We start from the raw sequence: 26,698 nt of genomic DNA, 5'->3' as shown, positions 1-26,698 counted from the left end.
ATGTTGTTGAAATCCGTTCTGCCTGTTTACTGCTGTGATAGCCAATTAGCACGGAGAAAATTTGTTTAGATTATAATCAGTGATACATCGATGCGATGTGACAGCGTTGCAGTCGGCAAACCCAAATGGGTCATACTTCATCAGTGGCGTACGTTGGGTTGTCAGGTCCCGTTTGACTTCTTCATAAGAGATGGAGGAAGTGAATCAGGATATGTAGATAAAAAGTGAACTCATAAATGAAGAATTATTCATTTTGGAATTGATTACTCACTTGACCGTTGACTGTGATATCAGTACTGCTGAGATCAGACATTTCATGTGCATTAAGTGGATGCATGTACTTAACATAAATCTTTTCGAGCTCTTGTATTCTCTCTCTCGTTTTTCCTTTTTTTTCCTAAAGCATTATTATAGCACGGCACACAATTATCGAACATCATAAAATGCTTTCGCCATAAAATATTTGAGCAATGCCGTAATCAAATTCCACGGATGACCGCTATGCTGTAAATTAAAATGACAATTAAGTTTGTCTCATAAACAATGGTGTCTTGCAAGTGGATCGTTTTCATCTGCTCTCGCCTCCCTGAAGCGTTGCGTTTTCCCTTTTCTTATGTTCAGGAATCATATCTAAAAGCTATTGATTGCCATAAACAAAGAGCTGGAGTCAGATGGGTATAAATTTTTAATGGGGCAAACCTCCTGGAGATATCCGAGATGTAGATTTCTGGAGCGTTCACTTCCCCTTGTCTTTTGATTTACTATCGGAGTGAGAGCGCATGCTGTTGGGAGGAGCGGACGCAGTGCTTTACGTTTCCTCAGATGTATTGATGCACTTGGATACTGAAGTATTGAAAAATCACTCTGTTGTGATGTATGAAGTTTGGGCTGCCTTATATACAAGCGGCATAGATGTAGATTTAGGGGTCCCAAGTGTATTACCTCCATTCCTTAGATGTTTGTAAGGTAGTGTATTGTCCATAATCATGCATCTAATGCATGCATCTTAAATCACAGGGAATTAACTTTTTAATTTCATTAAAGGGTTCATACGAGTATATCCAAACTCAAACTTATTTCACTGGTAATGCTGTGAGAAACTTTAATTTGTGCCTCATTATTAGTGTATGGCTCCAGTAGATTCAAGCAGTGCTTCTGGTTTCTTTCTGTTATCACAATGTGGACGTCTGTTTGGGTCTTTCTCAACCTCTTTCCCACTACTGTAGATACACACACACTTTCTCTTTCTTACACTTCCAAAAAGAACACAGTTGCACAAAAAAAACACCCTCCATCTTTACTGAAATCCAAACATATATTACAATTCGATCCTAAAGGCATGTTCTCAAAAATTAATTTTAAGAAGCTTGCTAAAACCCTTATGGGCAGTTACATTTGATTTATTTTCATAATCTTTAAGCCATTTTTTTTTTTTTTTTACACAGATGAAGATGCATAAAGACACACTATTTCAGTTGATTTTTCAAAGTTCATTTGTATAGCGCTTCTCACAGCACATATTATTTCAAAGCAGCTTTACAGAAAATGTCTGTTTCAATTTTACAATTAGGAAGCATTCTGTTTTTATCCAAAGGCAAGTATGTCAGAGTAACATACATATGGCTGCAATATGTAGCTATAATATAATGCATGTTATGTGGTTAGTTAATGTCATGCATTCAGTTAAACAGATACAACAAACATTTACTATTGTGCTCATAATGATTACAATATAAGGATAATTATTGACAGTTTTGTTTGTTGATCCAAAGTTGGCATCACCTGAGGTCTTTGCAAGTGTTGGCGTCGTCTGAAATCTTCACAAAGGCTGGATCCATACTGGAGCTGGTGCAATCTGTAGCTAATCTGTAGAGAATCAGAAAAGCAAAATAAGAATAATTAGCTGCTGTTCATAGCATTTCAGGCAAAAGATGATCACGTACATTTGGTGCTATTTCATAAGTTATAATAATACACATTAATGAGAGCACTGTGTGAATGCTTGGCTAAGATATGTGTCTTTAATTTGTATTTAAACAGGGAGGGTTGACAAGTATTGGATAACCTGACCCTTCACTTTTCCTGACATGAAAATTATACTGTTGGGAAAAATTTTGCTCAGATAGTACTTATGTCTTTAATTCTGTCAAACACTGCTTTTCAAATAAACATCAAGCTTCCCTGAGCCTTATGACTCCAATAGGAGCAATTTCCAGTGTTTCACTCTCACTTGAAATTATTTGCATTGAATATAATTTGGGTTTGGCTAAATTAACAAATTATGACTATTCGACCCAGCCGTATTATTTTCACTGCTTGAGTTCAGCATGTACTGCTGAAATGGTTGCGGTAAAACTGGGTCTTTGAAACTCATCTAAACAGATGCTGGCGGTCAAAGACTTCTTCTCTGAGAAACACTTTGAAAGACTTTCAAAGATTGTTACGCAGAAGGGAATTTCCTGTGGCCGTAAGGGCCTATGTGTGTTTGCACCAGATTGTGTGTGTGTGTATTTGGTGTGTGTTTTTGTGTGGTCAGGCTGCCTGGGAGTTCTGATATACCGCTGTGGATCAGTGCCAGGAAGGAACAGCCAGGCAACCCTCATCAGCAGGCCAAAACTCTCCAGTGCAGCGGCACGGTGCCCAGCCTTCACCCCAGACGCTCTGCTTCTGATTAGGCTTTCTAAGAGCAGAGCCCTACTCATCTCTTTTTCTATCTCTCTCCTTCTCTTTCCAACCACTACGACCCAACAAAAGGGCCACCACACTCAAGACTAACATGCTCTTGAACCTAATTTGAATTTATTTGTTTGCTTATGGCTATTTAGGAGGCCATGAATTGTATCCCAATTGGCTGACTTTTCATTTGAATCAGAACAATGAAAAGGGATGGTGCGGTGTAGTGGTTAAGGCTCCAGGGGTGGTAATTGGAAGGTTGCTGATTTGATCCCTCCATTCCCGTCCAAAGGAACAAATATGTTTTTGTGGCTCAGAAGGTAAAGCATGGCTCTATCAATGCTACGGTTTGATAGCGCCTCGCTAACAGGTGAGGTTTTCCCACCAGTGCATATTATCAAAGAACATGTTCAGTGACAAGTATTGATCCAAGTTATTGAGATCATAGTTCTGGAAGGCATGTGTTCCTGCAGGGAGAATGGAGCTTTTGGAGCCATAGCCTAGCTGTTAGCACCAATGCTGGGAAACCACTTTTGCTGGTGTTTAATAAGTAACTTTGCAAGTATGTCAGCTTATTCTACTTAACTCTAACCATAACCTAACAGTCTACTAATACTCTAATGAAAGTTAGTTGACATATATTTACAAATTTACTTATAGTTAACATAATGTCTAAAGTGGATTTTATCATCTAAATAAAGTGTAACCCATTTTTTTTTTCAGTAATCCAGTTCACAATATATGAGAACAATTTGTCACTACATTACCAGTTTCTAGTTTAACTGTCTTTTAAAGTATGACAGTAAAACTAGCAGTCAAGCTAAACGTTTAATATAAGTAGTTAGCTACATTACTACTTTTGCTAATAAAATGTAGCTAAATACATTGACGTTTATTTGGGCACTATATATTTGGCATAATAATAGTAATGAAGAAAAATAAACTACTTATTCCTTTGAATTAAGTAACTAGTTTCACTCGAATATACACTCACCTAAAGGATTATTAGGAACACCATACTAATACTGTGTTTGACCCCCTTTCGCCTTCAGAACTGCCTTAATTCTATGTGGCATTGATTCAACAAGGTGCTGAAAGCATTCTTTAGAAATGTTGGCCCATATTGATAGGATAGCATCTTGCAGTTGATGGAGATTTGTGGGATGCACATCCAGGGCACGAAGCTCCCGTTCCACCACATCCCAAAGATGCTCTATTGGGTTGAGATCTGGTGACTGTGGGGGCCATTTTAGTACAGTGAACTCATTGTCATGTTCAAGAAACAAATTTGAAATGATTCGAGCTTTGTGACGTGGTGCATTATCCTGCTGGAAGTAGCCATCAGAGGATGGGTACATGGTGGTCATAAAGGGATGGACATGGTCAGAAACAATACTCAGGTAGGCCGTGGCATTTAAACGATGCCCAATTGGCACTAAGGGGCCTAAAGTGTGCCAGGAAAACATCCCCCACACCATTACACCACCACCACCAGCCTGCACAGTGGTAACAAGGCATGATGGATCCATGTTCTCATTCTGTTTACGCCAAATTCTGACTCTACCATCTGAATGTCTCAACAGAAATCGAGACTCATCAGATCAGGCAACATTTTTCCAGTCTTCAACCGTCCAATTTTGGTGAGCTCGTGCAAATTGTAGGCTCTTTTTCCTATTTGTAGTGGAGATGAGTGGTACCCGGTGGGGTCTTCTGCTGTTGTAGCCCATCCGCCTCAAGGTTGTGCGTGTTGTGGCTTCACAAATGCTTTGCTGCATACCTCGGTTGTAACGAGTGGTTATTTCAGTCAAAGTTGCTCTTCTATCAGCTTGAATCAGTCGGCCCATTCTCCTCTGACCTCTAGCATCAACAAGGCATTTTCGCCCACAGGACTGCCGCATACTGGATGTTTTTCCCTTTTCACACCATTCTTTGTAAACCCTAGAAATGGTTGTGCGTGAAAATCCCAGTAACTGAGCAGATTGTGAAATACTCAGACCGGCCCGTCTGGCACCAACAACCATGCCACGCTCAAAATTGCTTAAATCACCTTTCTTTCCCATTCTGACATTCAGTTTGGAGTTCGGGAGATTGTCTTGACCAGGACCACACCCCTAAATGCATTGAAGCAACTGCCATGTGATTGGTTGATTAATTAATGAGAAATTTAACAGGTGTTCCTAATAATCCTTTAGGTGAGTGTATGTCACAATACAGAAGAAAAAACTAGGACTGTCAAACGATTAATCACAATTAATTGCATCTAAAATAAAAGTGTGTGTGTGTACTTTGTATATTTAGTGAAAGTGAAAAGTGAAAGTGAAAGTGAAGTGACATTCAGCCAAGTATGGTGACCCATACTCGGAATTCGTGCTCTGCATTTAACCCATCCAACGTGCACACACACAGCAGTGAACACACACACACACCGTGAACACACACCCGGAGCAGTGGGCAGCCATTTATGCTGCGGCGCCCGGGGAGCAGTTTGGGGTTCGGTGCCTTGCTCAAGGGCACCTCAGTCGTGGTATTGAGGGTGGAGAGAGCGCTGGACATTCACTCCCCCCACCTACAATCCCTGCCGGCCCGAGACTCGAACCCACAACCTTTGGATTACGAGTCCGACTCTCTAACCATTAGGCCACGACTTCCCCCAATTTATTATGTCTATATACAAATACACACACATGCATATATTTAAGAAAAAATATATATATATTATATATATAAACAAATATTTTATATATAAATGTAAATATGTAATATATACATATGATTTTTTTTAAATATATACATGTATGTGTGTATTTATATATACATAACAAATATACACAGTACATACTCATATATGAAAACTGGCTCCCATGATAAATCAAAGCAATGGAGGCTTATGAAAATTACACGTTGTATTTCTATTCATGTTTTTAGAGGAAAAGAGAAACAACAACAAATGATGTGAGAATGTATAGGAACCGAGTTGGAGATTGGATCTTTGCGGTGCAGGGTTAGCATGCCGCTCTCTGCCGGTTGTGGATTTATGGGCGAGCAAGGGAGCTGCAGACCTTGATTAAATCCGTGACCTTCACCACTCACACAGGCAATCAAGGCAAGGATAAATTCATCATTGCATTGATCCATCAATTGAATTGCGTTTCCGACACTAGCGATGGCTTGACCTCGGCAGCCGGCAGGATTGTCTAATTTGCTCGCGGTGCAGATTGCTAACGCTCTTGCCTTAACTGCACTGTGAATTTACGTCTCTACCCCTGAGATGCACCATCACGAACCACCTCCCTCCCACCAACATCCCCTCGACGAGTGCCAAGCAGCAAAGCAATCAAATAAATATGCCCTTTCCAATTCATTAACATTCACATGGCCTCCGAATTTACATACATTAGAATATGCAGAAGCCCTGTGTGGTGTTTTTTACTGGCGCCTTGAGCTAGAGTGAGGCTAACACCATGCTAAAGTCGTACTCGCCACCTTCATCTGCTCCTCTACGTGCGCCTTCTCTCAGGCCTGTGTTTGTGAGAACACTTTGCATTTGTAAATGGGTAAAAGGATGATTTCCTCCATACGTATTTCACATGGTTCCTCAGAGGGACCAAGAAATTGGGTCATCCATTGGGGCTCTGAGGCAAACAAATGAATGTGAGAGGCAGATGTGGAAAATATGGAAAAGAGAAAGAGAGATAGATAGAAAAGTGAAAGTGAGATAGCTGTTTTCCCCTTCTGAAATGGCCACATTTTGAGAGGAGAGTCAGGTTGCCATTCTCTAGTTTGTAAACATAATCGTGGTGTACTCTGAGGCAGGGAAATGTTGGAATTTGAATCCAGGTCTCAAGGATGTGTTTTGGTTTTGCGAAGTCCTTTAGGGACGCTCTGCTACAAGAAACTATTTGTAATTCCTGCACTCAGGCTCGTTTTTCTCCACTGGTTATTTAAGTCCGTGTTGACTGACCCATTTTTACAGAACAAGGGATGTTGTAACAGCTCTGAAAAGGGAAAAGGAATGTGTATTTACAGCTGAAGTGTGTACTTTCTGTGCCTCTTTGAAAGAATTCCAAAAATAATGACTGTTTATAAACAGCTTTTTCAAATCCAGTCTACCATTGGTCAGACAAACAGTTAGTCATGACCCAAACTTGCTATTACTCCTACTCGCTTCTGATGGTGAAAACAATGGTTTTGTGTGGTTTTTCTGTTGGCAAAGATGTTCATTTATGAACATTACCACCTTGATGATCTGGTAGATAATCTTTAAAAACTGATCTACCTTTTGTTTTGTTTTTAATTTTCATGTTTCATGTTTCATTTTGTGTGTTGTTTTGTTTTGTATTGTTTAGCTTCATTTGTTTAGTGTTTTGTTTCATGTTGTTTTGCTTTGTTACTTTTTGTTTTGTTTCATTTAGCTTTCGTTTAATTTCATTGTTGTTGTTTTACTGGAGTCCTCTTTGAAGCTGTTTGTCTAACATTTCTGTCTTCATGTTTCTGTTTTGCAGCCTGCAGGCCAGGCACCTACAAGGCCTCTTCCATGGATGCTTACTGCACCAAGTGTCCTCCTCACAGTTTCTCCCATCAGGAGAAAGCCTCCGAGTGCTCCTGCGAGAAAGGATTTTACAGAGCTGACATGGACCCGCGGTCAATGGCCTGCACCCGTGAGTGATCCAGCACTAAACCAATAAATCTATGTTAGATAGATCATGCATGAATGTTGATGGGCAGAGAGATCCATGGATGCGTGAACTGATGGAAAAAGAGGTGAATGGATAGGTGGAGATAATTAGGAATGCATGAATATACTGTGTAAGTGTATGGATAAATTAGATGGACGGATAAATTGTTGAAAATAAGGATACTAGGTGGATGCATGGATGGTTAAAATGATGGTGAGTTAGTAGAATGGATAGTTCTAATTATGCAAGGATGGACTGACAGACAGACAGACGGATGGAAAAACGGATGGATAGAGGACAGGTGTTTTATAAGAAGAGGCTGGAGGCTGTTTTCCTTATTTATTCTTATAGACTGGGCTCAGTACATTTTCAACTCCATCACTGTCTCATCATCATACATCACATCAAATTGGACGTTTAGCGCTGCGTTTACAAGACTGGTGAGGTCACCTTATATAGACCAGGATAGTGAGTCATTGCCTATATATGTGTGTTAGTGTGTGTGTGTGTGTGTGTGTGTGCTGGGGGTTGAAGTGCAGAAGAACGAAAAAGAGAACAGAAAGAAAGGAATGAGAATGAAAGAACCCAATACGACAGATCCTAATTAAAAGACTCATTCATCTGATAAGGCAAATCATGCGTTCAGTTAAACATATGGATGCACTTAATGACCTTTAGTTGTAGTACATCACGCACACACTTGCACACAAACTCACCTCCCACCCCAAACACACACAAACTCTCTGCTTGCTTAATGTAATGATAAAATAAATTAGGACAACAGCAGTGAAATGAGACTGTTTATACTGTATATGAAAATCATGTGCAAGGAAATAAAAATTATGTGCTAATGTGATCACATAGAAACCAGCTGTAAATCACACACGTGCATGTCAACATCTCATTCAGTTTATGCGCATGTTTTAGCTCTTACACCTCAAATGAGATTATGTATTTTTTTATGCCCATTTTAGTGCTTCCATCCAGCCTTTTTTATGCAGCATCCCAAAATGTTTGGTAAATCTGTTTGAAAACGGCCATTATGCTCTTATGCTCATCAAGGTTGCATTCATTTGATTAAGAATATTATTACAATTTAAAGTATTTTAAAATGTAATTTATTAACAGAATTTTCAGAAGCCATAACTCCAGTCTTCAATGTCACATGATTCTTCAGAAATCATTTTAGTAAAATGATTTGGTGCACATTTCTTATTATCAATGCTAAACAGTTATGCTGCTGAATATTTTTGTGTGACATGGGATACATTGTTTTAGGGTTCTTTGATGAACAGAAAAAAAAAAAAAAAAACGTAATGGAAATACGAATGTTTTAATGCATCCTTGCTAAACAACAGTAATTAAATATATTTTAACCATTATTCTAAATTTATACAAAATTTGTGTATAAGGGTCTTTTTTGACCCTTGAAAGAACACACTTTCTTTTATCCCAGTGGCTGGAATGACCTTTAGGTTGTGCAACATATAGACGTCTTCATCCACAGGTGACCGCAAACACACACACACTGATCTGTGTCCCAGAGGAGCCCTCTCTATCCACCAGCAGCTACTAGATCTGGTGAAATGTCATCACCACAGACATTTAAAGTCCTCCACCCCGATCCCCTGTTTCCTCTGCTTCATTTACTCTCTCTATCCTGAAGCTCTCTTGCAGACTCTTCAAACCCTTTGAGCAGTGAAAGCAGCCATCACTCTCTAGGAATAGAGATGAGCGCGTTTGATTACTGAGGCTTTGCAAAAACAATTTGTGTCCGTGTGGAATATGTGCATTGGCGGATCTTCCTATCTTATTCACTTTCCTTTGGGTGTATTTTCCTGTTTTCATCCCGCACACTCATATGAGAACTTATTTCACTGAAAAGACACCCTGCTGAACAGAGTAGTGTTAAAAAACCTTTACTGGAGTTCTGCGTAGTTGCAGCTTTAGCAGGTTATTAAAGAAAAGACCCCATGGCAGCACTATCCAGCACCCCACAACCTGTTCAGACCTCTCATTATCATGCCCTCCTTCGAATGAACGTTACCCTTAATGCACTGCATCAAAGCAATATGGGAAGCATTTAGTGTTAAAGTTACAGCTTAAAAGCACAGGAGAACCTCCAGGTTTTTTCTTCTTATTTATTTGTTCCTCATTGTCCCAGTTGGCGTGCTTGTTTTAGTGAGAGTGCTGCACAGTATGGTTTTCCTATTTCTGGATGGCAAAAATGAAAAGAAAAGTGCAGGTCAGGAGAAGTTGCTCAAGTGTAAGTGTTGTTTTATAAGCATTGTTTGTTAGATTTTACTCTTACTTCAAGAATTACATTTTACAAAATGTGGTCACGCAAAAACACAAAACGTAAAAAATATTTAATGTGTATGCATTATAATGCATATAATAATAAAGTATATTATTTGTGTGTTTGTAGCCTATTAATATATTTATATTATTATTATGTCAGTGTCAAATAGTATTGATTTTAATTTAACAATAATAATTATAAATAAATTATATATATATATATATATATATATATATATAAACGTAAATATTATATATTATTTATTTATAATTATTATTGTTAAATTAAAATCAATACTATTTGACACTGACATATTAGATTACACTGATAATTAGATAAGATACATCTTAAATAAGATGTTCATTTTTATAGAGAAATCAAGTGATAATAACTGAATGATATTAATTGATCTTATGTTTTCATTTTTATGTATTATAATCAATGTCAAATTATTTTAATAAAAAAATATATGTGCACAAATACGTTTATTTATTTTTTAAATATAGATTTATATATTAATTTCTTTGGAGAAATTGAAAGGGATGTTTAGGATGTTTCTTTTTTATTATATTTTGTTATTATACAAACACAAACTGGATTTACAAACAAACAAAATAACACTCTTTTCTATCTTTTATTTTTTCGCTCCCAGGGCCTCCGTCTGCAGCCGATAACCCTATCTCCACCCTGAACGACACCTCTGTGACTTTAGAGTGGAGTCCTCCCAGAGACAGCGGCGGCCGAGGGGACGTCACCTACAACGTCCACTGCAGGAAGTGCGCCAACAATGGCAAAACATGCAGCCCCTGCAGCAACAGCGTCCATTTCGTACCTAGACAGTTTGGTCTCTCGATCCCTAAAGTGTTGATCATGGACCTGCTGTCCAACACCAACTACACCTTCAGCATAGAGGCGGTGAACGGAGTGTCCGATCTGAGCCCGACCCCCAAACAAGAAGTCACTGTCAACATCACCACCAGTCAGACAGGTAGATTGCGTCTTTTCTTCCATGATAATGTTTAAATGTTGCTTGGTGTATATTTTTGACAGTGAAATCTTATGGTTTAAAACTTAACATCAAATACGATCTGATTGACTGAAATTTTGTGACTTTGTGCTGCATTTTGCTTTCAGAACTGATAAATTATTCAAATGTTGTGTCATGTCGGACCTGGTTAGGACGCAATGTTATACTTTGAATGCCAAAGCTGACACAACGCTACATGTTGATAAACTGAAAACCAGCATGCCTGAGGCGATTGTTTTTTTGTGAAGAAGTCCTCATTAGATTTTCAACGTGTGTGCGTCTGTGTTTCAAGAGAGGTAAATAATGTCTCTCTTTTCAATTTTTCCCCCTTTCTTATTCAAAATTTTATACATCCCAACCCTTTACGCTGACAGCGAAGGTTTATCTTTTTTTTTATTTTTTTTTATTCAATGAGATCTCTCAAAACTCTCCGACAGCCCTTGCGTCTAGTGTGTGTTTGCGTTTGTGATGTAGCGTATTGTGGATTTTTCTCTGCTCAAGGTCCCAGCTTTCGATATCAGACAAAGTAGAGGTTCGGTACAGCCAGAGGGTTGTTGTTGGACCAGATTGGCATTTACAGATTCCCATCTCACTCTCTCACACATATACACAACCTCTGTGGAAGTTCATAAGTTCATAGTAATCCAAATGCTCTAAATAATACATGTCATCGAATATTTTATCTACAGTCAGGACTCGTTCTGTGGTGCTAAACTGCCCTCACAAATTTCTGTCTCACACCCCTGACGGGCCGACAGGGTCATCAGTGCAGGCGTGTTCTCATTAAATGTGTGTTTGTAAATGTGTGTATGGTGGTATTGGGCCTTGTGTGGTATTAAATATGTATGAAGGTGTTCAGGCTGTAGAGGGAAGCTCTTGAGCAGAACGGGCACATGCTGAGAGAGAAGCGCTTAGTGTCGGAACAGGGTCAAAGATCCCAAGGATTTATACATTCAGCCACGTCAAACCATGAACCAACCGAAACCGAACATTAGATAGTTTAGAGCAATTTAGGTATTAATGCTGCTCATAAAAATTCACATTTAATGGCACACTCTTCAGAATAAAACTTCCACAAAAAGTTTTCTCAGTCGGAGATACTTTTTAAAGTACCACAAACAAGTTTTATTTATTTATTTGTATTTCATTAAATTTTTTCTTTCTCAATAACATCATAAATCCTTTGCAATTCGATTTTACATGATTAATTATTAATGTAATTATTAAATATTTCTGTAAGTATGATAAGTGTTTACTATTTCCATATAATTAATATTTTTGAAAATAAATAGTAGATTTGAGCGTTAGAAAAATACAGTAAAAAGTAATATTGTAAAATACTGTTACTAAAACTGTTACAACAGTTTAACAACTGTTCTCTATTTTAATTCATCATGAAATGTACTATATTCCTGTGATGGCAAATATGAATTATATTCCTTTAGAAATCATTCTAATATGCTGATTTAGTGCTTTAGACATGTTTCTTACTATTATCAACGTTGAAAACAGTTGTTGCTTAATATTGTTATGAAGTCCGTGATTCTTTGAATAGAAAATGACAGTGTTTACTTGAAATAGAAATTACTGTCACTTTTGATCTATTTAATGTTTAATTCTAAAAAAAAAAAAAAAACTATTAATTTTCTTTTAAAAAGAAATGCCCCACATTTTATATGTGATTTCAGTCTTTTTAAAATATTTCCAATAATAAATAAAAGCATTATCCATTAATCACATACAAATTAACTGGATAAAATGTGTAGAAACCTAAAGCAATTGTATCTGAACAGAAATAACAGATTAATAACAATTGTATCTGAACAGAACATTAAATGTAATTTACTGTCATGAAGGAGTTGCTGTGTGTGTGCATGTGTGTGTGTGTGTGTGTGTGCATGTTTATGTGGTTTATTAGGACACAAATTTGTATAATGACAGAGGTATTACAATATGAAGGTGGTTTATGAGGACACTGCCTATGTTCCCGTAATTCAAAAGGCTTAAAAAACATAATAAATTGTGTTTTTTTGAAAATCTAAAAATGCACAAAGTCTCCTGTGAGGGCTAAGTTTAGGTGTAGGGCAATAGCACACACAGTTTGTTCAGTATAAAAACCATTACGCCTATGGAGAGTCCCCATAAACCACAAAAACCAACATGTATGTGTGTGTGTGTGTGTGTGTGTCTATGTCTGGTGTAATTTTGAAGGCTGTTCATAGATCTCAGAGCACATAAAAGGTGAAGGACACCAGGTGAATTTACCTCCAACCATCTGACCAAATATCAGACCCGCTGTCTCTGCTGCCATCTCCCTCCCCCTCTCGTTCTCTTCCTCTGTCCGTCCTGCTGTAGTGAGAGAGATGAAGGGACAGACGAGAGAGACAGAGAAGGTGTTAGACTGTGCTTCAAGAGTGTAATTACCTGCTGTTGTGTGGCCCCTTTTGTCTCTCTTTAGACAAAGGTTTCACTTGTGTGTATGTGTGCAAAGCACTCTCTGTACGTCTGTAAGGGGATTGTGAGCTCTCAGTGGCTTTATCTTGTATCAGTAGCGGTGTAACTGGAATAAAACTATGAGGGTAAAGAAGCTGTGATTGAACTGAGGAAGTCTTGAATGCTTACAGATATACATAATTGTACCATTTTGTATGCACATCATCACATTATGCTTCTGTCTCACTCTGTTTGCAGTGAATGTGATCCTGAAGGAAAGAAAGAGTAAAGACAGTATCACGCTGGCCTGGCAGGGACCCGACAGACCAAACGGAGTCATAGTGGAATATGAAGTCATCTACTATGAGAAGGTACATCTACTTTCATCTCCTCTCCTTTCTTCTTCTCTCCTCTTTTATTTCCATCTGCACTACTCTAACAGGCCGAGTTATCATCCTCACACACAGATTACACACATGCTTCTTTGACCTCCATTAAAAGCTGTAACGATTGTAGTTGTCCAGGCAGCCCTGGCATGTGTAATTGAGGGCTGTAGCATCATCGTGCCTTTGGGAATGAAAGCAATCAGTAGACCCTGTACGCCACAGCCGGCTGCTCACACACATACGCATAGCTCTTTAATTATAACAGGAGAAAGAAACCAGGGTTGACGTCACCGATCAGAGAGAATACCTTTACTGTAACACACCTGTATACACAGACTCTCTCACACACACACACACACACACACACACACACATCCAGACTAAAGGAGAACATGCGCAAACACAGTTGTTAATAAGTAATGTTTTTTTTTGTTTGTTTTTTTTTTTTATCTTGAACCTGTAATAAAACTGAACTGAGCTTTATTATATCTAATATTCTGTTTTATTTTATTTTATTTAAATATTGATGTCTCAACAGATATTATTTTATTTTATTGTTATTCATATACATTGAACAAGCTGATCTTCGTTATATCCAATTTTTATTTTATGTGTATTATTTAAAATATTAAAATATTTATAATTATTTTTTTATTTATTGAATTTGTGTATACTTTGAGCAGGCTGTACTTCATATATCCAATATATGTTATATCCAAAATTGTATTTTATTTTATTTTTAACGTGCACACAATTGTTAAGAAGTAATCAAGTAATCAAGGCTATGAGGCATATAAATACAGTACATCCTATTTTTCTAATATATATATTTAATAATAAATGTAACAAAACATTAAAATAAATACATTTCAGTTCAATAAAATATTTTTCTTTTTTTTGTACATATTGAACAGATTGCACTTCTATCCCTAACTCAGCCTTATTTTCATTCCCATGAAATTAAATATGACATCTCCTCTAAGATCTATTCTTAACCTTTCAAAGCATACTGTCTGGTCACAGGCAAAACATATATTTTTTTTTTTTTTTTACACATCAGTCCTTCACAGATGCAATCGTTTGACCCAGTCTAGTCTGGCATACATACTGGTTGCTGTGCAATTATGGGATGTCAGCTTAGACTGAATGCCCAGATGGGTGTCTGGCATTGGAGACCGTGTGGTGCATGCTGTGTTTTTTGGAACTGGAACGATCCCACGCTCTCAGACACAAACCTGCTCTGCACTCCTTCATTCTGGGTGTGGTGGACAGGGACCAAGTCTTTCCCAGAAACCATTTGGTTATGGGATGCTCTTTAATATTTGGAAGAGATTTATTCATTTTGAAAGGGTGTTTTGACTGTTTTATTGGCTGGTAGCTAGTGGATGATTTCTCTGAGGAATATAATCTCTCATTTTGTCCGTTCTCGATTTATATGATCAGTTTATGAGATCATATAACAAGATTTTTTTTTTTTTTTTTTCATACCCTGAATTCAAGTCGCTTTAAATAATAGTGTCAGCCAAATGTATGAATGTAAATGTAATGCATAACCAGACTGCTGACTGCAAGTAAAAATCAGTCAGCCACATCCAAACTAGCACTTTCAGCCAGTTCTTGCCATTTTTGTGTACAATATGCATCAGAGAATAAGTGAATCTGTCATGTTAAGTGTTAGCTGGCATTCTTGGTAATTACTATAAAATTAATCAACTCACAGTATTCATAGACTCACATTCACACACCACTGCAGATGTCTGACTCATGTAACTATAATCACACCAATAATCATGTCAAAGAGTGTAAATAAAATTTTTGGCCTGGTCTGTTAGCATCCCAGCATCTGCCTCTCTAAAATGACTCAAAATATGATGCCTGCTGGCTACAGTGTTAACATGCTGCTGAAATAATATCCTCCATTAATCCTCTTATGTCATATTCTATGGCACAACCTCGTGCTGCCACCCTGCCGTTCACTTTAAACAGCTTTAACAAGTATATTAGACTGAATGGTTAACATTGTTAGCATAGCATCACAGTTAGATTTAACAGAAAATTTTGTAGATTTGTAATTCCATTAAATAATCCAAATAAATGCTGTTTTTTTTTTTTTTACTTTTCTATTCCTCAAAGAATCCTAAAAAATGTATTACAGTTTAGTACTTTTTCAACATGGATTATAATAAGTTTCTTGAGCACCATATCAGCATATTGGAATGATTTCAGAAGGATCATGTGACACTGAAGACTGGAGTTCAGATTTGCAATCATAGAAATTAAATTACATTTTAAAATATATTAACATAGAAATCAGTTGGATTCCAGTCATGAAAACAGAATTTACTGTATAATGCAGAATGCAACTGAATTTGCCAAATTTTGGATAAATCAAAAGTTCACTTCAAAACATGATATGGACCAGTGTCTGTGAATATTAAGCCACAAAAATACTGAATTAAATATGAATCTTGCATGTTCTGCGTGGGTCTGTGTGAATGAATGGTGCAGACGTGCGGTTTCGTTTACTACACACATTCTGAAGCGTGTGACGCTCACTGTGTTTTCAGTCTCTGCCGCCTCAATATATGAGTAAATGAACACACGAACATAATCTCGTCATACTTATCAGAATCTATTTGGCAGAAAAATAAATCATTTCTTTGGGCCTTAAAATTAAATTTTTGTTAAACATTTAATAAATTGCTATTTAATATTGCAAGTTGCATGATTTCAATTAATTATACATGCTTTTTGATTCATGAAATTTAATTGAACCAAATAAAACAGAGTCTAGAAAAATTTGAATGAAACAATGGAATTTGGAAAAAATAAAACAGAATGGGGGGGGGGGGGGGGGGGGGGGTCATGAATCTGGACTATAAACTTCCGTTAACTCACCACCAGAGGTCACTCGCTCACCACATGGACTCTTGCACCACACTAACTGTTGCACGCCACCTCAGACTACAATTCCCATCATCCATTCCACTGACGACACACACAGCTGATTGCACTGATCACACACCCTACACAAACCATGGACTTCCTCTTCCTCTCGGCCGAGTATTGTTCTGCATATAGCACTCCCCTAGTGTTAGCTGCCTTACCGAGCCATTCTGTATTTTTCTGTTTAGTTCCAGTATTGTTCTGCATTTATAACTCTCCTAGTTTTAGTTGCGATACGGAACCCTCTTTGTTGTCATAGTCTTGCCTTGTGTGTTTTTCTAGTGTTTTGATTCTTGCCTGTATTTCATGGATTTACCCTTTGCCTTGCCGTTTGGACTCTGTTTGCACCTCTCTTGGACTACTGCTCGTATACCTGGATTATCTCTCTGCCTTGCCCTGTTGGATATTGTTCGCCGATCGTCAACTCTTACTAGTCCTAGGATTGCTTTGTGTCTTGCCCGTACCATACCTGTTTGCCATTGTTTGACCCTGCCTGTTTATTGACTATGTTTATAAATAAAAGCTTGCACTTGGATGCGCACTTCTCACGTCTCGTTCGCCCCATTACAGGGGGACGCTGATTTCATATGGGGGCCCTATTATTGCTATTTTAAATATTGCATTTCTGATCAAATATATCCAGCCCTGGTGAGCATAAGAACATTTTCTTTCGAAGGCATTCATATCGACCCTAATCTTTTGAACAATAGTGTAATCTGCAATAAAATCAGACAGGAATGCAATGCAACTCTAAATTTCCCATCATTTTCTATCCTCAGTCTCTGAATCCAACTTAACAGATTTCACTGTAAGTGAATGTGAACATTGCTTTGTTTTTCCATTCCAGAACCAAAGAGACCAGAATTACACGGTTCTGAAGACCAAAGCCCACACAATGACAGTGGAGGGGCTGAAGCCAGGCACCACCTATGTATTCAGAGTGAGGGCACGCACTGACGGAGGCTACGGCAACTACGGTGGAGAGATAGAGCTGGAGACCAGTCATGAGGGTAATGTTTTTATGCTTTTCTCAACGGTTTCCTATTTCTTTTACTTTCATCTATATGTGCATGTTTTGTTCCTCTTTCAATTGTTGAGCAAATGATGGGAGTTTTAGGACACTGCTTTTGAATTTAATATGGTGAGCTAGTGTGTGACTTATTTGCCAAACCTCCTGCTTATGCTCGTTGGGAGGCGAGCACGTTGTGTGTCGCCATGTCTTGTGAGGACTAAGAAGGCTGTGTTGAGTCAATGTTCCTTTGATAGGAATCAAAGAATGGAGGCACATTTTAAAAGACTTTGGGGCATACAGTAAACCCAGAGACCTTGTGGTATATGCACCTAATTTAAAGCATGCTACGGCCCAGCGAGCATCTCTGGAAGCATATCACAGAGCTCAGCGGACCTGATCTACCAAGCTGAAAGTTAACGGAGTCCCGTATAGTAATTGCTCTTTTAATTATATGAGAAATGCTTAAGCCTTTGGCTCACAGTGACATTCATAAACTACTTACACCGTGTGCATTTGTTCATACGATACACATCAGAGCAGAACAGGCAGTACTGTAAATTGCATATGTTTAGTCTGATAATGTAGAAAAATCCATTTATGTAACCATTGGCTAGTGGTTAGGTTATTATAATAGTGAATTTTTGATTCTTTTAAATTTTCTTTTACTTTCCAGGGGTTTTTGGCCATTTTCACTTATTGTTAGTTTTAGTTTACTTTTCATTTTTGCAGAGTACTATAGTTGTAATTTATTATTTATTTTAGTTAGGGCTGCTAAATTTAATCTGCATTAATAGTATCTAATGGCATTTTCATGTTTAATGCAAGCTGGCTGTAAAGGTTTCCAGTTTTTTATATACCATGAACCCTGCATGCTTCTGTTCTCAATGTTTGTTCCGATCATTTCTCTCATTGTCCTTTCAAAATAACTGTCAAAAATCCTTTATAATGTAAAAAAGAGAAATTCCTATTTAGCATATTTTATGCATCTGGTCCTGACTCAGAAAGTAAAATCTCTTTCTGTATGTGGTGCATAACTGAGATTGCTGAATGGAGTTGAGTGGAATTTTAAATCAATTCCTGTTGCTGGAGATATTCATTTTCCTGAAACAGGCGGTTACTCATGCGTTGCCGGGCTTGATAAATGATGTATTTGTTTTGAGTAATGAGTCGATTGCAGCAGCATAAAATCCATATACTCGCCGTGAAACTTTCAAACCGGGCCTGTTATTCCCTCTGTTAACATACCTATTTGGATGGCATACGTAAATTAGAAAATTGACTCCCGCCTTCCACGTATTTAGTCGCCAAATGCAGCTGGTTCTGGTTTTTCAGAGGAAACCAGGGTAATGTTTGACATTGAAGCTAGACATTTAACCCTCATTGGGGTCTAAGAGACCACATACTTTAAAAAAAAAACATACTTTGTTGATAACATTTTCTGAGGTTCTCCGTCAAAGATGCTACATTACTTGTTTGGTATAAAATATGAATACATCCAATCAATTTTTTCACAACCAATGACACTATACTGCAAAAGAATCAATATTTTGAAGAATGCAATAGTTAAGAGAAGTATATAAGCCTGTGCAAAACAGAACATTAGAGTTTCAGTATTGTTTATTTTGCTTTTGTTCTTATTAAATACTTATTTTTTTTATTTCACATAACAATAGTATTATTGCAATAGTAATGTATTGATTTATTTAACATTTATACATTAATAAAAAAATTATTTCTTAATGTTTTTAATGTAAAAAAAAAAAAAAAAAAATTGTTGGTCCCTAGTTGATCACATGCCTGAATAACTTGTTTTCATTAAGTCAGAGGAACTCATTGGGGTCTTTGTGGCCAAACAGGAAGCGAAGCAATCTCAAAAACAGAACATGAGGGTTAACACTGACGCAAATGTGTCTCTTTTTCTCTTTCTCCATCTTTAGATATGCTGGCCATTGGGGACCCTAACCAGTCCACAATCCTTGCGGTGTCCATAACCGGTGGCATTGTGCTCCTTATCTTCCTGGTGGCGTGTTTTGTAGTGAGCGGACGGTAAGAAAAGACTTCCTTTTAACACCATCTGACCTTTGCTTCAGTCGTTCTGTCCTTCTAAACCATCTTGGAAGAAGGTGTACTGGTCCCGAGGGCTAATATTACAGAGCAAAATAAAACGCTTCTGTTCGTTAGATCTGAGAGCTGCTGTCAAATGGCGATTTTTACAATAAATTGAACCTTGAATTAGAAAATGAAATGTGGATTCTTCCATGCCGAAGCATTTAAAAGAACTAGAACAACCCAATACAGGCACTCGGTGAGGTGTGTCTTATAGGCTCCTAAAAACCAAGAAGAAAGCGTTTGAAATTGAAGTCTGAGGAAACCTTTTGCACAGCATCTTTACTATTCAAACAATGGCTGAAGCAGAAAAGACGGTGCAGTCAGTTGGATGAGATGTACTGAGCCTATAAATTAATGCTGATAATAAATATACTCTGACTGAATTAAATAGTGGTTTCTTTCTTGAACAAAGCTCGCCCAGTCTCTAAAAACATTAGTATTGATCTGAGGTGATTGCCTATCATGCTGAGTGCCCTATTCAGTATTGACTAGAAAAGACCCATGTTTGCCTGCTGAGAGCATGTAGAAATGCACGTAATGGATTCATATGCAACAAATAATTAATCTCAAACCACTCAACTATAAAGCAAAACAATAAATATGTGAGATTGGAATATGCAAGACCAGAAAAAGTGGTGTAGGCCTACTAGAGCGATTCTCTGCAGATTTTACTCACAACCCAGTGCAGCTTCATGCATTTCCAATTAGAGCTCTCTGTCCGGAGTGAAAGCTGGGAAAGCAGAATGCGTTGAGAGAACATGCAGTGTTGATTGGTGCTCCTCTGATAACTGTGGAAGAGAGGACAAAATAGAAAGGAAGGATGGTCGATTAGTGAAGATGGCTAGTCGTCTCATGTTTTTAGCTCTAATATTTTTAGGGCCAGTATTTGAGTTTGAAAAATTAATTTAAAGATGCATATTTTCTGAGCAGATTTTGCCAGTGTGTTGTCTTTAGTGTGCTGTTGGACTGTCAGCACATCAAACTATTTCAGAGATGTTGCATCTCTAAATTCCTTTCCTTTGAGGTGTCATGAGAAATTCAGTGCCTTGAACAATACATTTCAACACAATTACTGTCAGATTTCAAATCGCCTGCTTTGAACAATGTTCCTGGCAGTACCTATCCATATGACTGTCGTTTTTGCAGACTATGATTTGGTTCGTTCAGTAGTTATTTAGTGTATTTGTGAATTGCTCTTCACATTCTTGCATTCAGTCTGTGCTATTTTTGTAAATATAGGTCTACATATAGTAATGTTTAAAGGTTTGGTAGTAGTATGATTTTTTTTTTTAAAGAAATTCAGCAAGGATGCATTAAATTGATCAAAACTGACTGTAAAGATTTACAAAATAATGTTTAAAAAATATATATATATATTTAATAAACTTTGTATTCATTAATTAATCATAAAAAATACAATCTTCCACAAAAAAATATTAAGAAATATAACTATTTTATACATTGATAATAATGAGAAATGGTTCTTGAGCACCAAATCAGCAGCATTATAATACAAATAATAAGAATAATTAATAAATTAAACTGTTTTAAAATAGAAAGCAATCATTCAATTTATAATAATGTTTTACAATATTTTTACTGTAATTCTAAACAAATAAATGCAGCCTTGGTGAGCATAAGAAAATTCTTTCAGAAACCTTTTTCATTTTTTTGCATTTTGTGCTGTTTTTATGAATCTTGTACATTCATTACATTTAAATTGTCATGTCAAGTTAAAATAGCTCAACTTAAATGGTAGATATGGCCATAATATGCCTAATTAAATAGGGTCTACATAAGTCATTCAGATGCACTGTAATAATGTGTTAGAAAAGCTATGCTGTAGACTCTGAAACATATTGCAGATATACAGTCTTTCCCACAAATTTGAAGCCCCCAAATGTCTTTTTACTATTCCACCGTGTGCAGGTTTGCCAGAAGATTATTCCTTTGGCTACGGGCCTCGGGCGTAAGTCTCTACTGTAGCACAGCTGTCTGACATACTATAGAAAGATTATGCAAACAGTATCGTTCTTTAGAGAGAAGTCAGGCCTCAATAACCCCTGCTGGCCAGCTATATGTCCCGGAGCTGAACTGTTGGCTTACTTTCAAACACTGAGAATAGTTTCATTTCATGCAGCTCAGAATTTCGGGGCGAGAGATCGAACAACATAATCACCTTACTGCTCTTCACGTCTTGGTCTGCTAAAATCCCACTTGACCGGTTGAGTCCATTTTGTTTCCTCTTACCATTATAGCTGCCAAGTATATCCATCTTTTTTTATAAGAATCGCACTGGGAAAAAGAGCAAATGAACGAATGAACGAATGAGTGAAAGAACAAAGGCATAAACAAGCAAACAATTGAATGAAGGAACGAGCGAATTAATATACAAACATTATCGAACAAACAAACAGTAGCAGAGTGGCTGTTTAGACTTGCAGTATTCAGCTTGTTTTACTTCATTATTTTCAATCTCTATTCCCCATAGTCCTCTCTCTGTCTCTTTCTCTCTCTCTCCCTCCCTCTTTCTCCCTTTTCTGTCTGTAAAAACATGAGCAATATTTTGCTAAATCTACGGCACTGTTAGCATATTTTTGCACTGTTGATGACTTCACCTGGCTCACAGAGATGATGCATAATTTAGAGATTTTAACATCAGCATTGTTTGCTCCACTGCTATAATACTTGTAGCCTACAAGAAAGACTGAGGCTGGGATCTACGCTTTAATATAATCGTTTGAAATACAGCTAATTAGCGTCATTCCCCTTGTTGAATGAAAATAGGTGAGCGTGATTAGCATACCATAAAAATGCGTTTTTGTAAACAGTCATACAGACAAATTCTCAATAATAAAAGTGCAGTGGTTAATAGAAATAAAGTTTTAGTAGGAGCCATTAGTGCCCAAGCTATTCCATTCCCTGTGATCGCTTTACTTTTTGTGTGAATAAAATAGCAGCTGAGATTAAAATAAGTAAATAATTAAATAATGCTGTTTTAATTTGCTTGTTCAGTGCACCAGGGACTTACATTGGCTGACAGAATACAGAATATTTGTGGTCTTGTATATGGACAACAGGAGAAACTGGCATGTGTTACAGCAGGCAGATGGTGTTCAGTCATCAAATTCGGACTACATTTTTTTTTTTTTTTTAAGTCTGTTTCCCTAAAAAGCAATTAAAACACAGCAGGTGGGTGCTAACGGCTGGGAAAGTCCTGCAAGTTTAGCTTTCCGACTTATCAAACATCATTGCTGCTCTCATCATTGCCAAACAATTATTTTTGTTTTCAACTTATTATTAAGTTGGAAAATCTATTTTACTCCCACGTCTAACTCGTTCTATCCTTTAGGATAATCTCTTTTAAGCCGTATCCTCAGTGGAGCGCCTAATTATTTGGCGTGCACGCTACACATGCCAGTATTTGTCTTTTAATTACATTTTTAATATTTTCTGGTGCACGCAAATCAAGCACGTTAATTTTGAATAATTATCAATAGCTACTGTATTTTTTTTTAAATATTCAATAAATTATTCATATGAATTGCAGTATTATGCATCTCAAAGTTGATTTTCCCTCATTTAAATAGTTGGGAATAGTTCAGCCAATAATGAAAATTTGCTGAAAATGTACTCACCCTCAGGCCATCCAAGATGTAGATGAGTTTGTTTCTTCATTGGAACAGATTTAGAAAAGTTTAGCATAGCATCACTTTCTCAGCAATGGATCATCTGCAGTGAATGACCCTCTGACCCTCCCATAGACAGCAAGGCTCCTTACATGATCAAGGCTCAGAAACATAGCAAGAAGATCATTAAAATAATCCATGTTACATCTGTGCTTCAACCGTAATTTTATGAAGCTACGAGAATATTTTGTGCGCAAAGAAAACAAAAATAACGACTTTATTCAACAATGTGTCTCCTCCGCGTCACCCTATAGCGCCAATTTGGAAAGTATCACATACGTAAACAACAGATGCTGTTCTGTGTCAGCAGCACCGTATGTGGATACACTGTTTACGTTGTTTATGCTTTGATTTGAACGTAAACAACATATCCGCATACATACATTGTTTACGTATGTGATACTCTCCAAAATGGCGCTATATGGTGACGAGGAAGAGACAAAGACGAGATAAAGTCGTTACTTTTGTTTTTGTTTTGTTTCAAAAATAATTGTACTTTTAAAAATGTTTAAATCATAGTGCATTATCAATGGCCTACATATTTTCTTTATAGAAGGTCGCCTCATGGGGACACTATATTAAGATCACATGACATTTCTTCTATTATATACATATTTTATATACATATTATATGCATGATTTATTTCAGTAGTTCCTGATTTTTGCACACTATTAAGATCGACTGCAAATAATGCATTTCTACAGTGGCATGTGTAACTGTAAACATTGAAAAGTATTTGCATGACCCCACAACTTATTCCCTGGCATGTCTAATTAAATGTGCATGCTTGTTCTTGAGAAAACAAATTGGGATTTTAATTTTTTGCCATATTGTGTATCATGATTTTTCCCATTCATTTTCCATTCTTATAATGTCTCCAGCACACCTCTAAGTGAATACTGGTGTTTAAAAGCCCTCTACCACCTTTTTTCAGATATAGTCTGTCATGACGGTGGAAATAATTTGAGATTTTACAAGAGATCATTCACTTATCCCCTTGATGATGCTAGTATGGCACAGATGGAGTTGTCTCTGTAATGAAAGATGAAGTGCAAAGGAAGATTTGCAAGCCGATCTAATCAGACAGAAGTAGCAGCTCTTTGTCAATGAGATGTTATCTTCGAAGCATCTGCTACAGGCCTTGGGTTATTCTTAAAACTTAATGATGACAGGAAAGTGTGCTTCATATGCTCACTCACTCTAATGCGAGTAGAACGTTTCTTCCAAGAACCTGAAGCTGAGAGCACTTCATGCTCTCCAACATGTTTTCGATAATTTTCATCCTCCCATTATCTGTCGAACAGGTTGTTGCGCTGCCATGTTCATAATGGGTTTCTGCATAAAATGTTCAGTTTTACCTCAAGTGTGCTTGTGTGTAGTAACATCGAAGTGACATCTTTGATTGGCCAAATGGCACCAATTTAACAATTTAACGTTTGGCTCTTTGTTTTTCTGCCCTGGTACAAATGCATCTGTGCTGTTAGCAGACTCACCAAAGCGCCTTTCCGTGCCTGAAATTATAGCACAACAGACATAATGTTTTAGAGCCAAAACTGCTTATAAACTGAAGAGTTGTTCCATTATAAAAGCTGGAATGGTGAACACCAAGCTTCATAGGAGCTCAGTTTCCAAGTCTATAGCCAGCGGGTCCTTCTCAGTGCATTCTCATTTACACACACATGTGCAAACACATTCACGCACATGCTTCTCACGTTTATCCAGAGGTATAATGGTTCTCCCTTCCTCTTAACGTGATGGACTGGCCTCTCACCTCAATATACTCGCCGTGTGTAAAAGCACTCTTTGGCAGCGGTGCCGCTGCTATAATTGTTTCTATAGGATGGACGGCACTATGGCTCAGTTCATTTTGAGCGGTGCGATTTGAGTAGCGACTGAAATATCGCACAGTCAGCATAAAAGAGAAGTAAACACTGAGATAATGAAAGCAAAGCAAGCTGCCGCCTGTCAAGCACAATTATGCAGGAAGGGAATCTTAAACCTCTTGCTAGGAAAGAGGTGACAGGCCTGTTTGTGTGGATCGAGCTTAAAGTCTTCAGGGAGGGAGTGTAAATTTCCATGTACTGTAGTACTTTTCTCAGAAAACTTTGCTGAGAACAACAAAAGTTCACAAGTTCACACTTACATATATTTAGCACGAGTAAGGTAATGCGTATTTGGCGAGTATAGTAATGTGTAGTTGGTGTGCTGTCCTGGGGAAGGGCTCCGGGCTCAGGAATGGCCCGAACCAAGAGTACCCCCCCCCCCCCCCCCCCCCATAGTGTGGTGAGAACTCTAGTGATACCTCTTGAGTGGAGAAGGGGTGGTGGAGGGTTGCTGATTATCCGTCAAATGGATAGAGGTATGTCAGTTGTATTTATAGCCGTGCATTGATTAACTTGAGTGCGAACCTCCTGTGTTAATTAGGCTAAGTATCTGACGTGCTCCTCCCGAACTTTGTTAATAAAACATCATAAAGTTCGGTGTAGGTTATGGCATTAGAAAGTTTTCAGAGATGTTGATAATAATAATAATAATACTTTTATTATTATTATAAAGTAACATTGTTATTATTCTTTATGAAAATCTATTATTATTATTATTATTATTATTAATAATAATAATAATAATTATATAATGACTGTTTTATAAAAAATAGCATTGTTATGCTTTATGAAAATATTTTTATTATTATTATTCAACTATACAATAATATTATTATATAAATATAAATATAAATATAGTATTATAAAATATTATTGTTATTAGTAGTAGTTGTAGTACTGGTATTAGTTGTAGTATTATTATGCTTTATGAAAATGTTATTACAGTTTTATAACATTAGTATAATGTAACTTATTAATGTTGTTGTTATACTGTTTTATATAGTGCTTTTGTTAATCTTTTTCTTCAATCTGGCATTAGAAATGTAATAATAATATAAGAATTATAATAATAATAATGATATTTTTCTTTTTTTTAAGAATTATAATTTTAAAGATTGCTTTCATAATAAACTGGATAAATAACCTTTCACGATTTGTATCCTTAGTATTTATTATCTCTAATTAAAAGTCAACCAAAATGAACCTGCTATCACGCTTAGTCTAATTTACACAGTCGATTTTCACCAAAACAAAGGCATTCACTTTATGTCCTTTCATTTTCTTTGGGCCGATTAGCAAATGAGAGTTTTATTACATGCGTGGCCCCTGCATAGATTAGGGCGACACTAGTCATCATGTCAGAGGTCAGACTCCTTAATTAATTGGATTCTGACTGCTGTACTGAATCAAACTAATAAAAAGCGGCTCTCAGAAATAGGATCATTATCACCGCAATTTTCTCTTCTGCATTCTCAATTACTGTAATGAATCGCTAACAAATGGGATGTTTCTCCACACCTATCAGAAACACATCCTGGAATTTAGCACATATCTCAATTTA

At 37.1% G+C, this 26,698-nt stretch overlaps 1 protein-coding gene across 1 annotated transcript in view; it reads left to right on the top strand.

Annotated features, from left to right (window-relative positions):
* LOC306846328 (ephrin type-A receptor 3-like) overlaps positions 1-26,698 on the top strand; it is a 117,700-nt gene that overhangs the window by 49,766 nt on the left and 41,236 nt on the right. The window contains exons 4-8 of the mRNA XM_079379630.1: positions 7,176-7,331; positions 10,304-10,639; positions 13,370-13,482; positions 17,291-17,453; positions 19,393-19,501. Of these exons, the coding sequence (XP_079235756.1) occupies positions 7,176-7,331; positions 10,304-10,639; positions 13,370-13,482; positions 17,291-17,453; positions 19,393-19,501 (877 nt within the window). The remainder of the gene's footprint in view (positions 1-7,175; positions 7,332-10,303; positions 10,640-13,369; positions 13,483-17,290; positions 17,454-19,392; positions 19,502-26,698) is intronic.

The sequence above is a fragment of the Barbus barbus genome (assembly GCF_936440315.1).
Source record: "Barbus barbus genome assembly, chromosome: 26".
Lineage (NCBI taxonomy): Eukaryota > Metazoa > Chordata > Actinopteri > Cypriniformes > Cyprinidae > Barbus > Barbus barbus.
The sequence above is the reverse complement of the archived record's forward strand: the minus strand, read 5'-3'. Positions and strand labels throughout refer to the sequence as shown.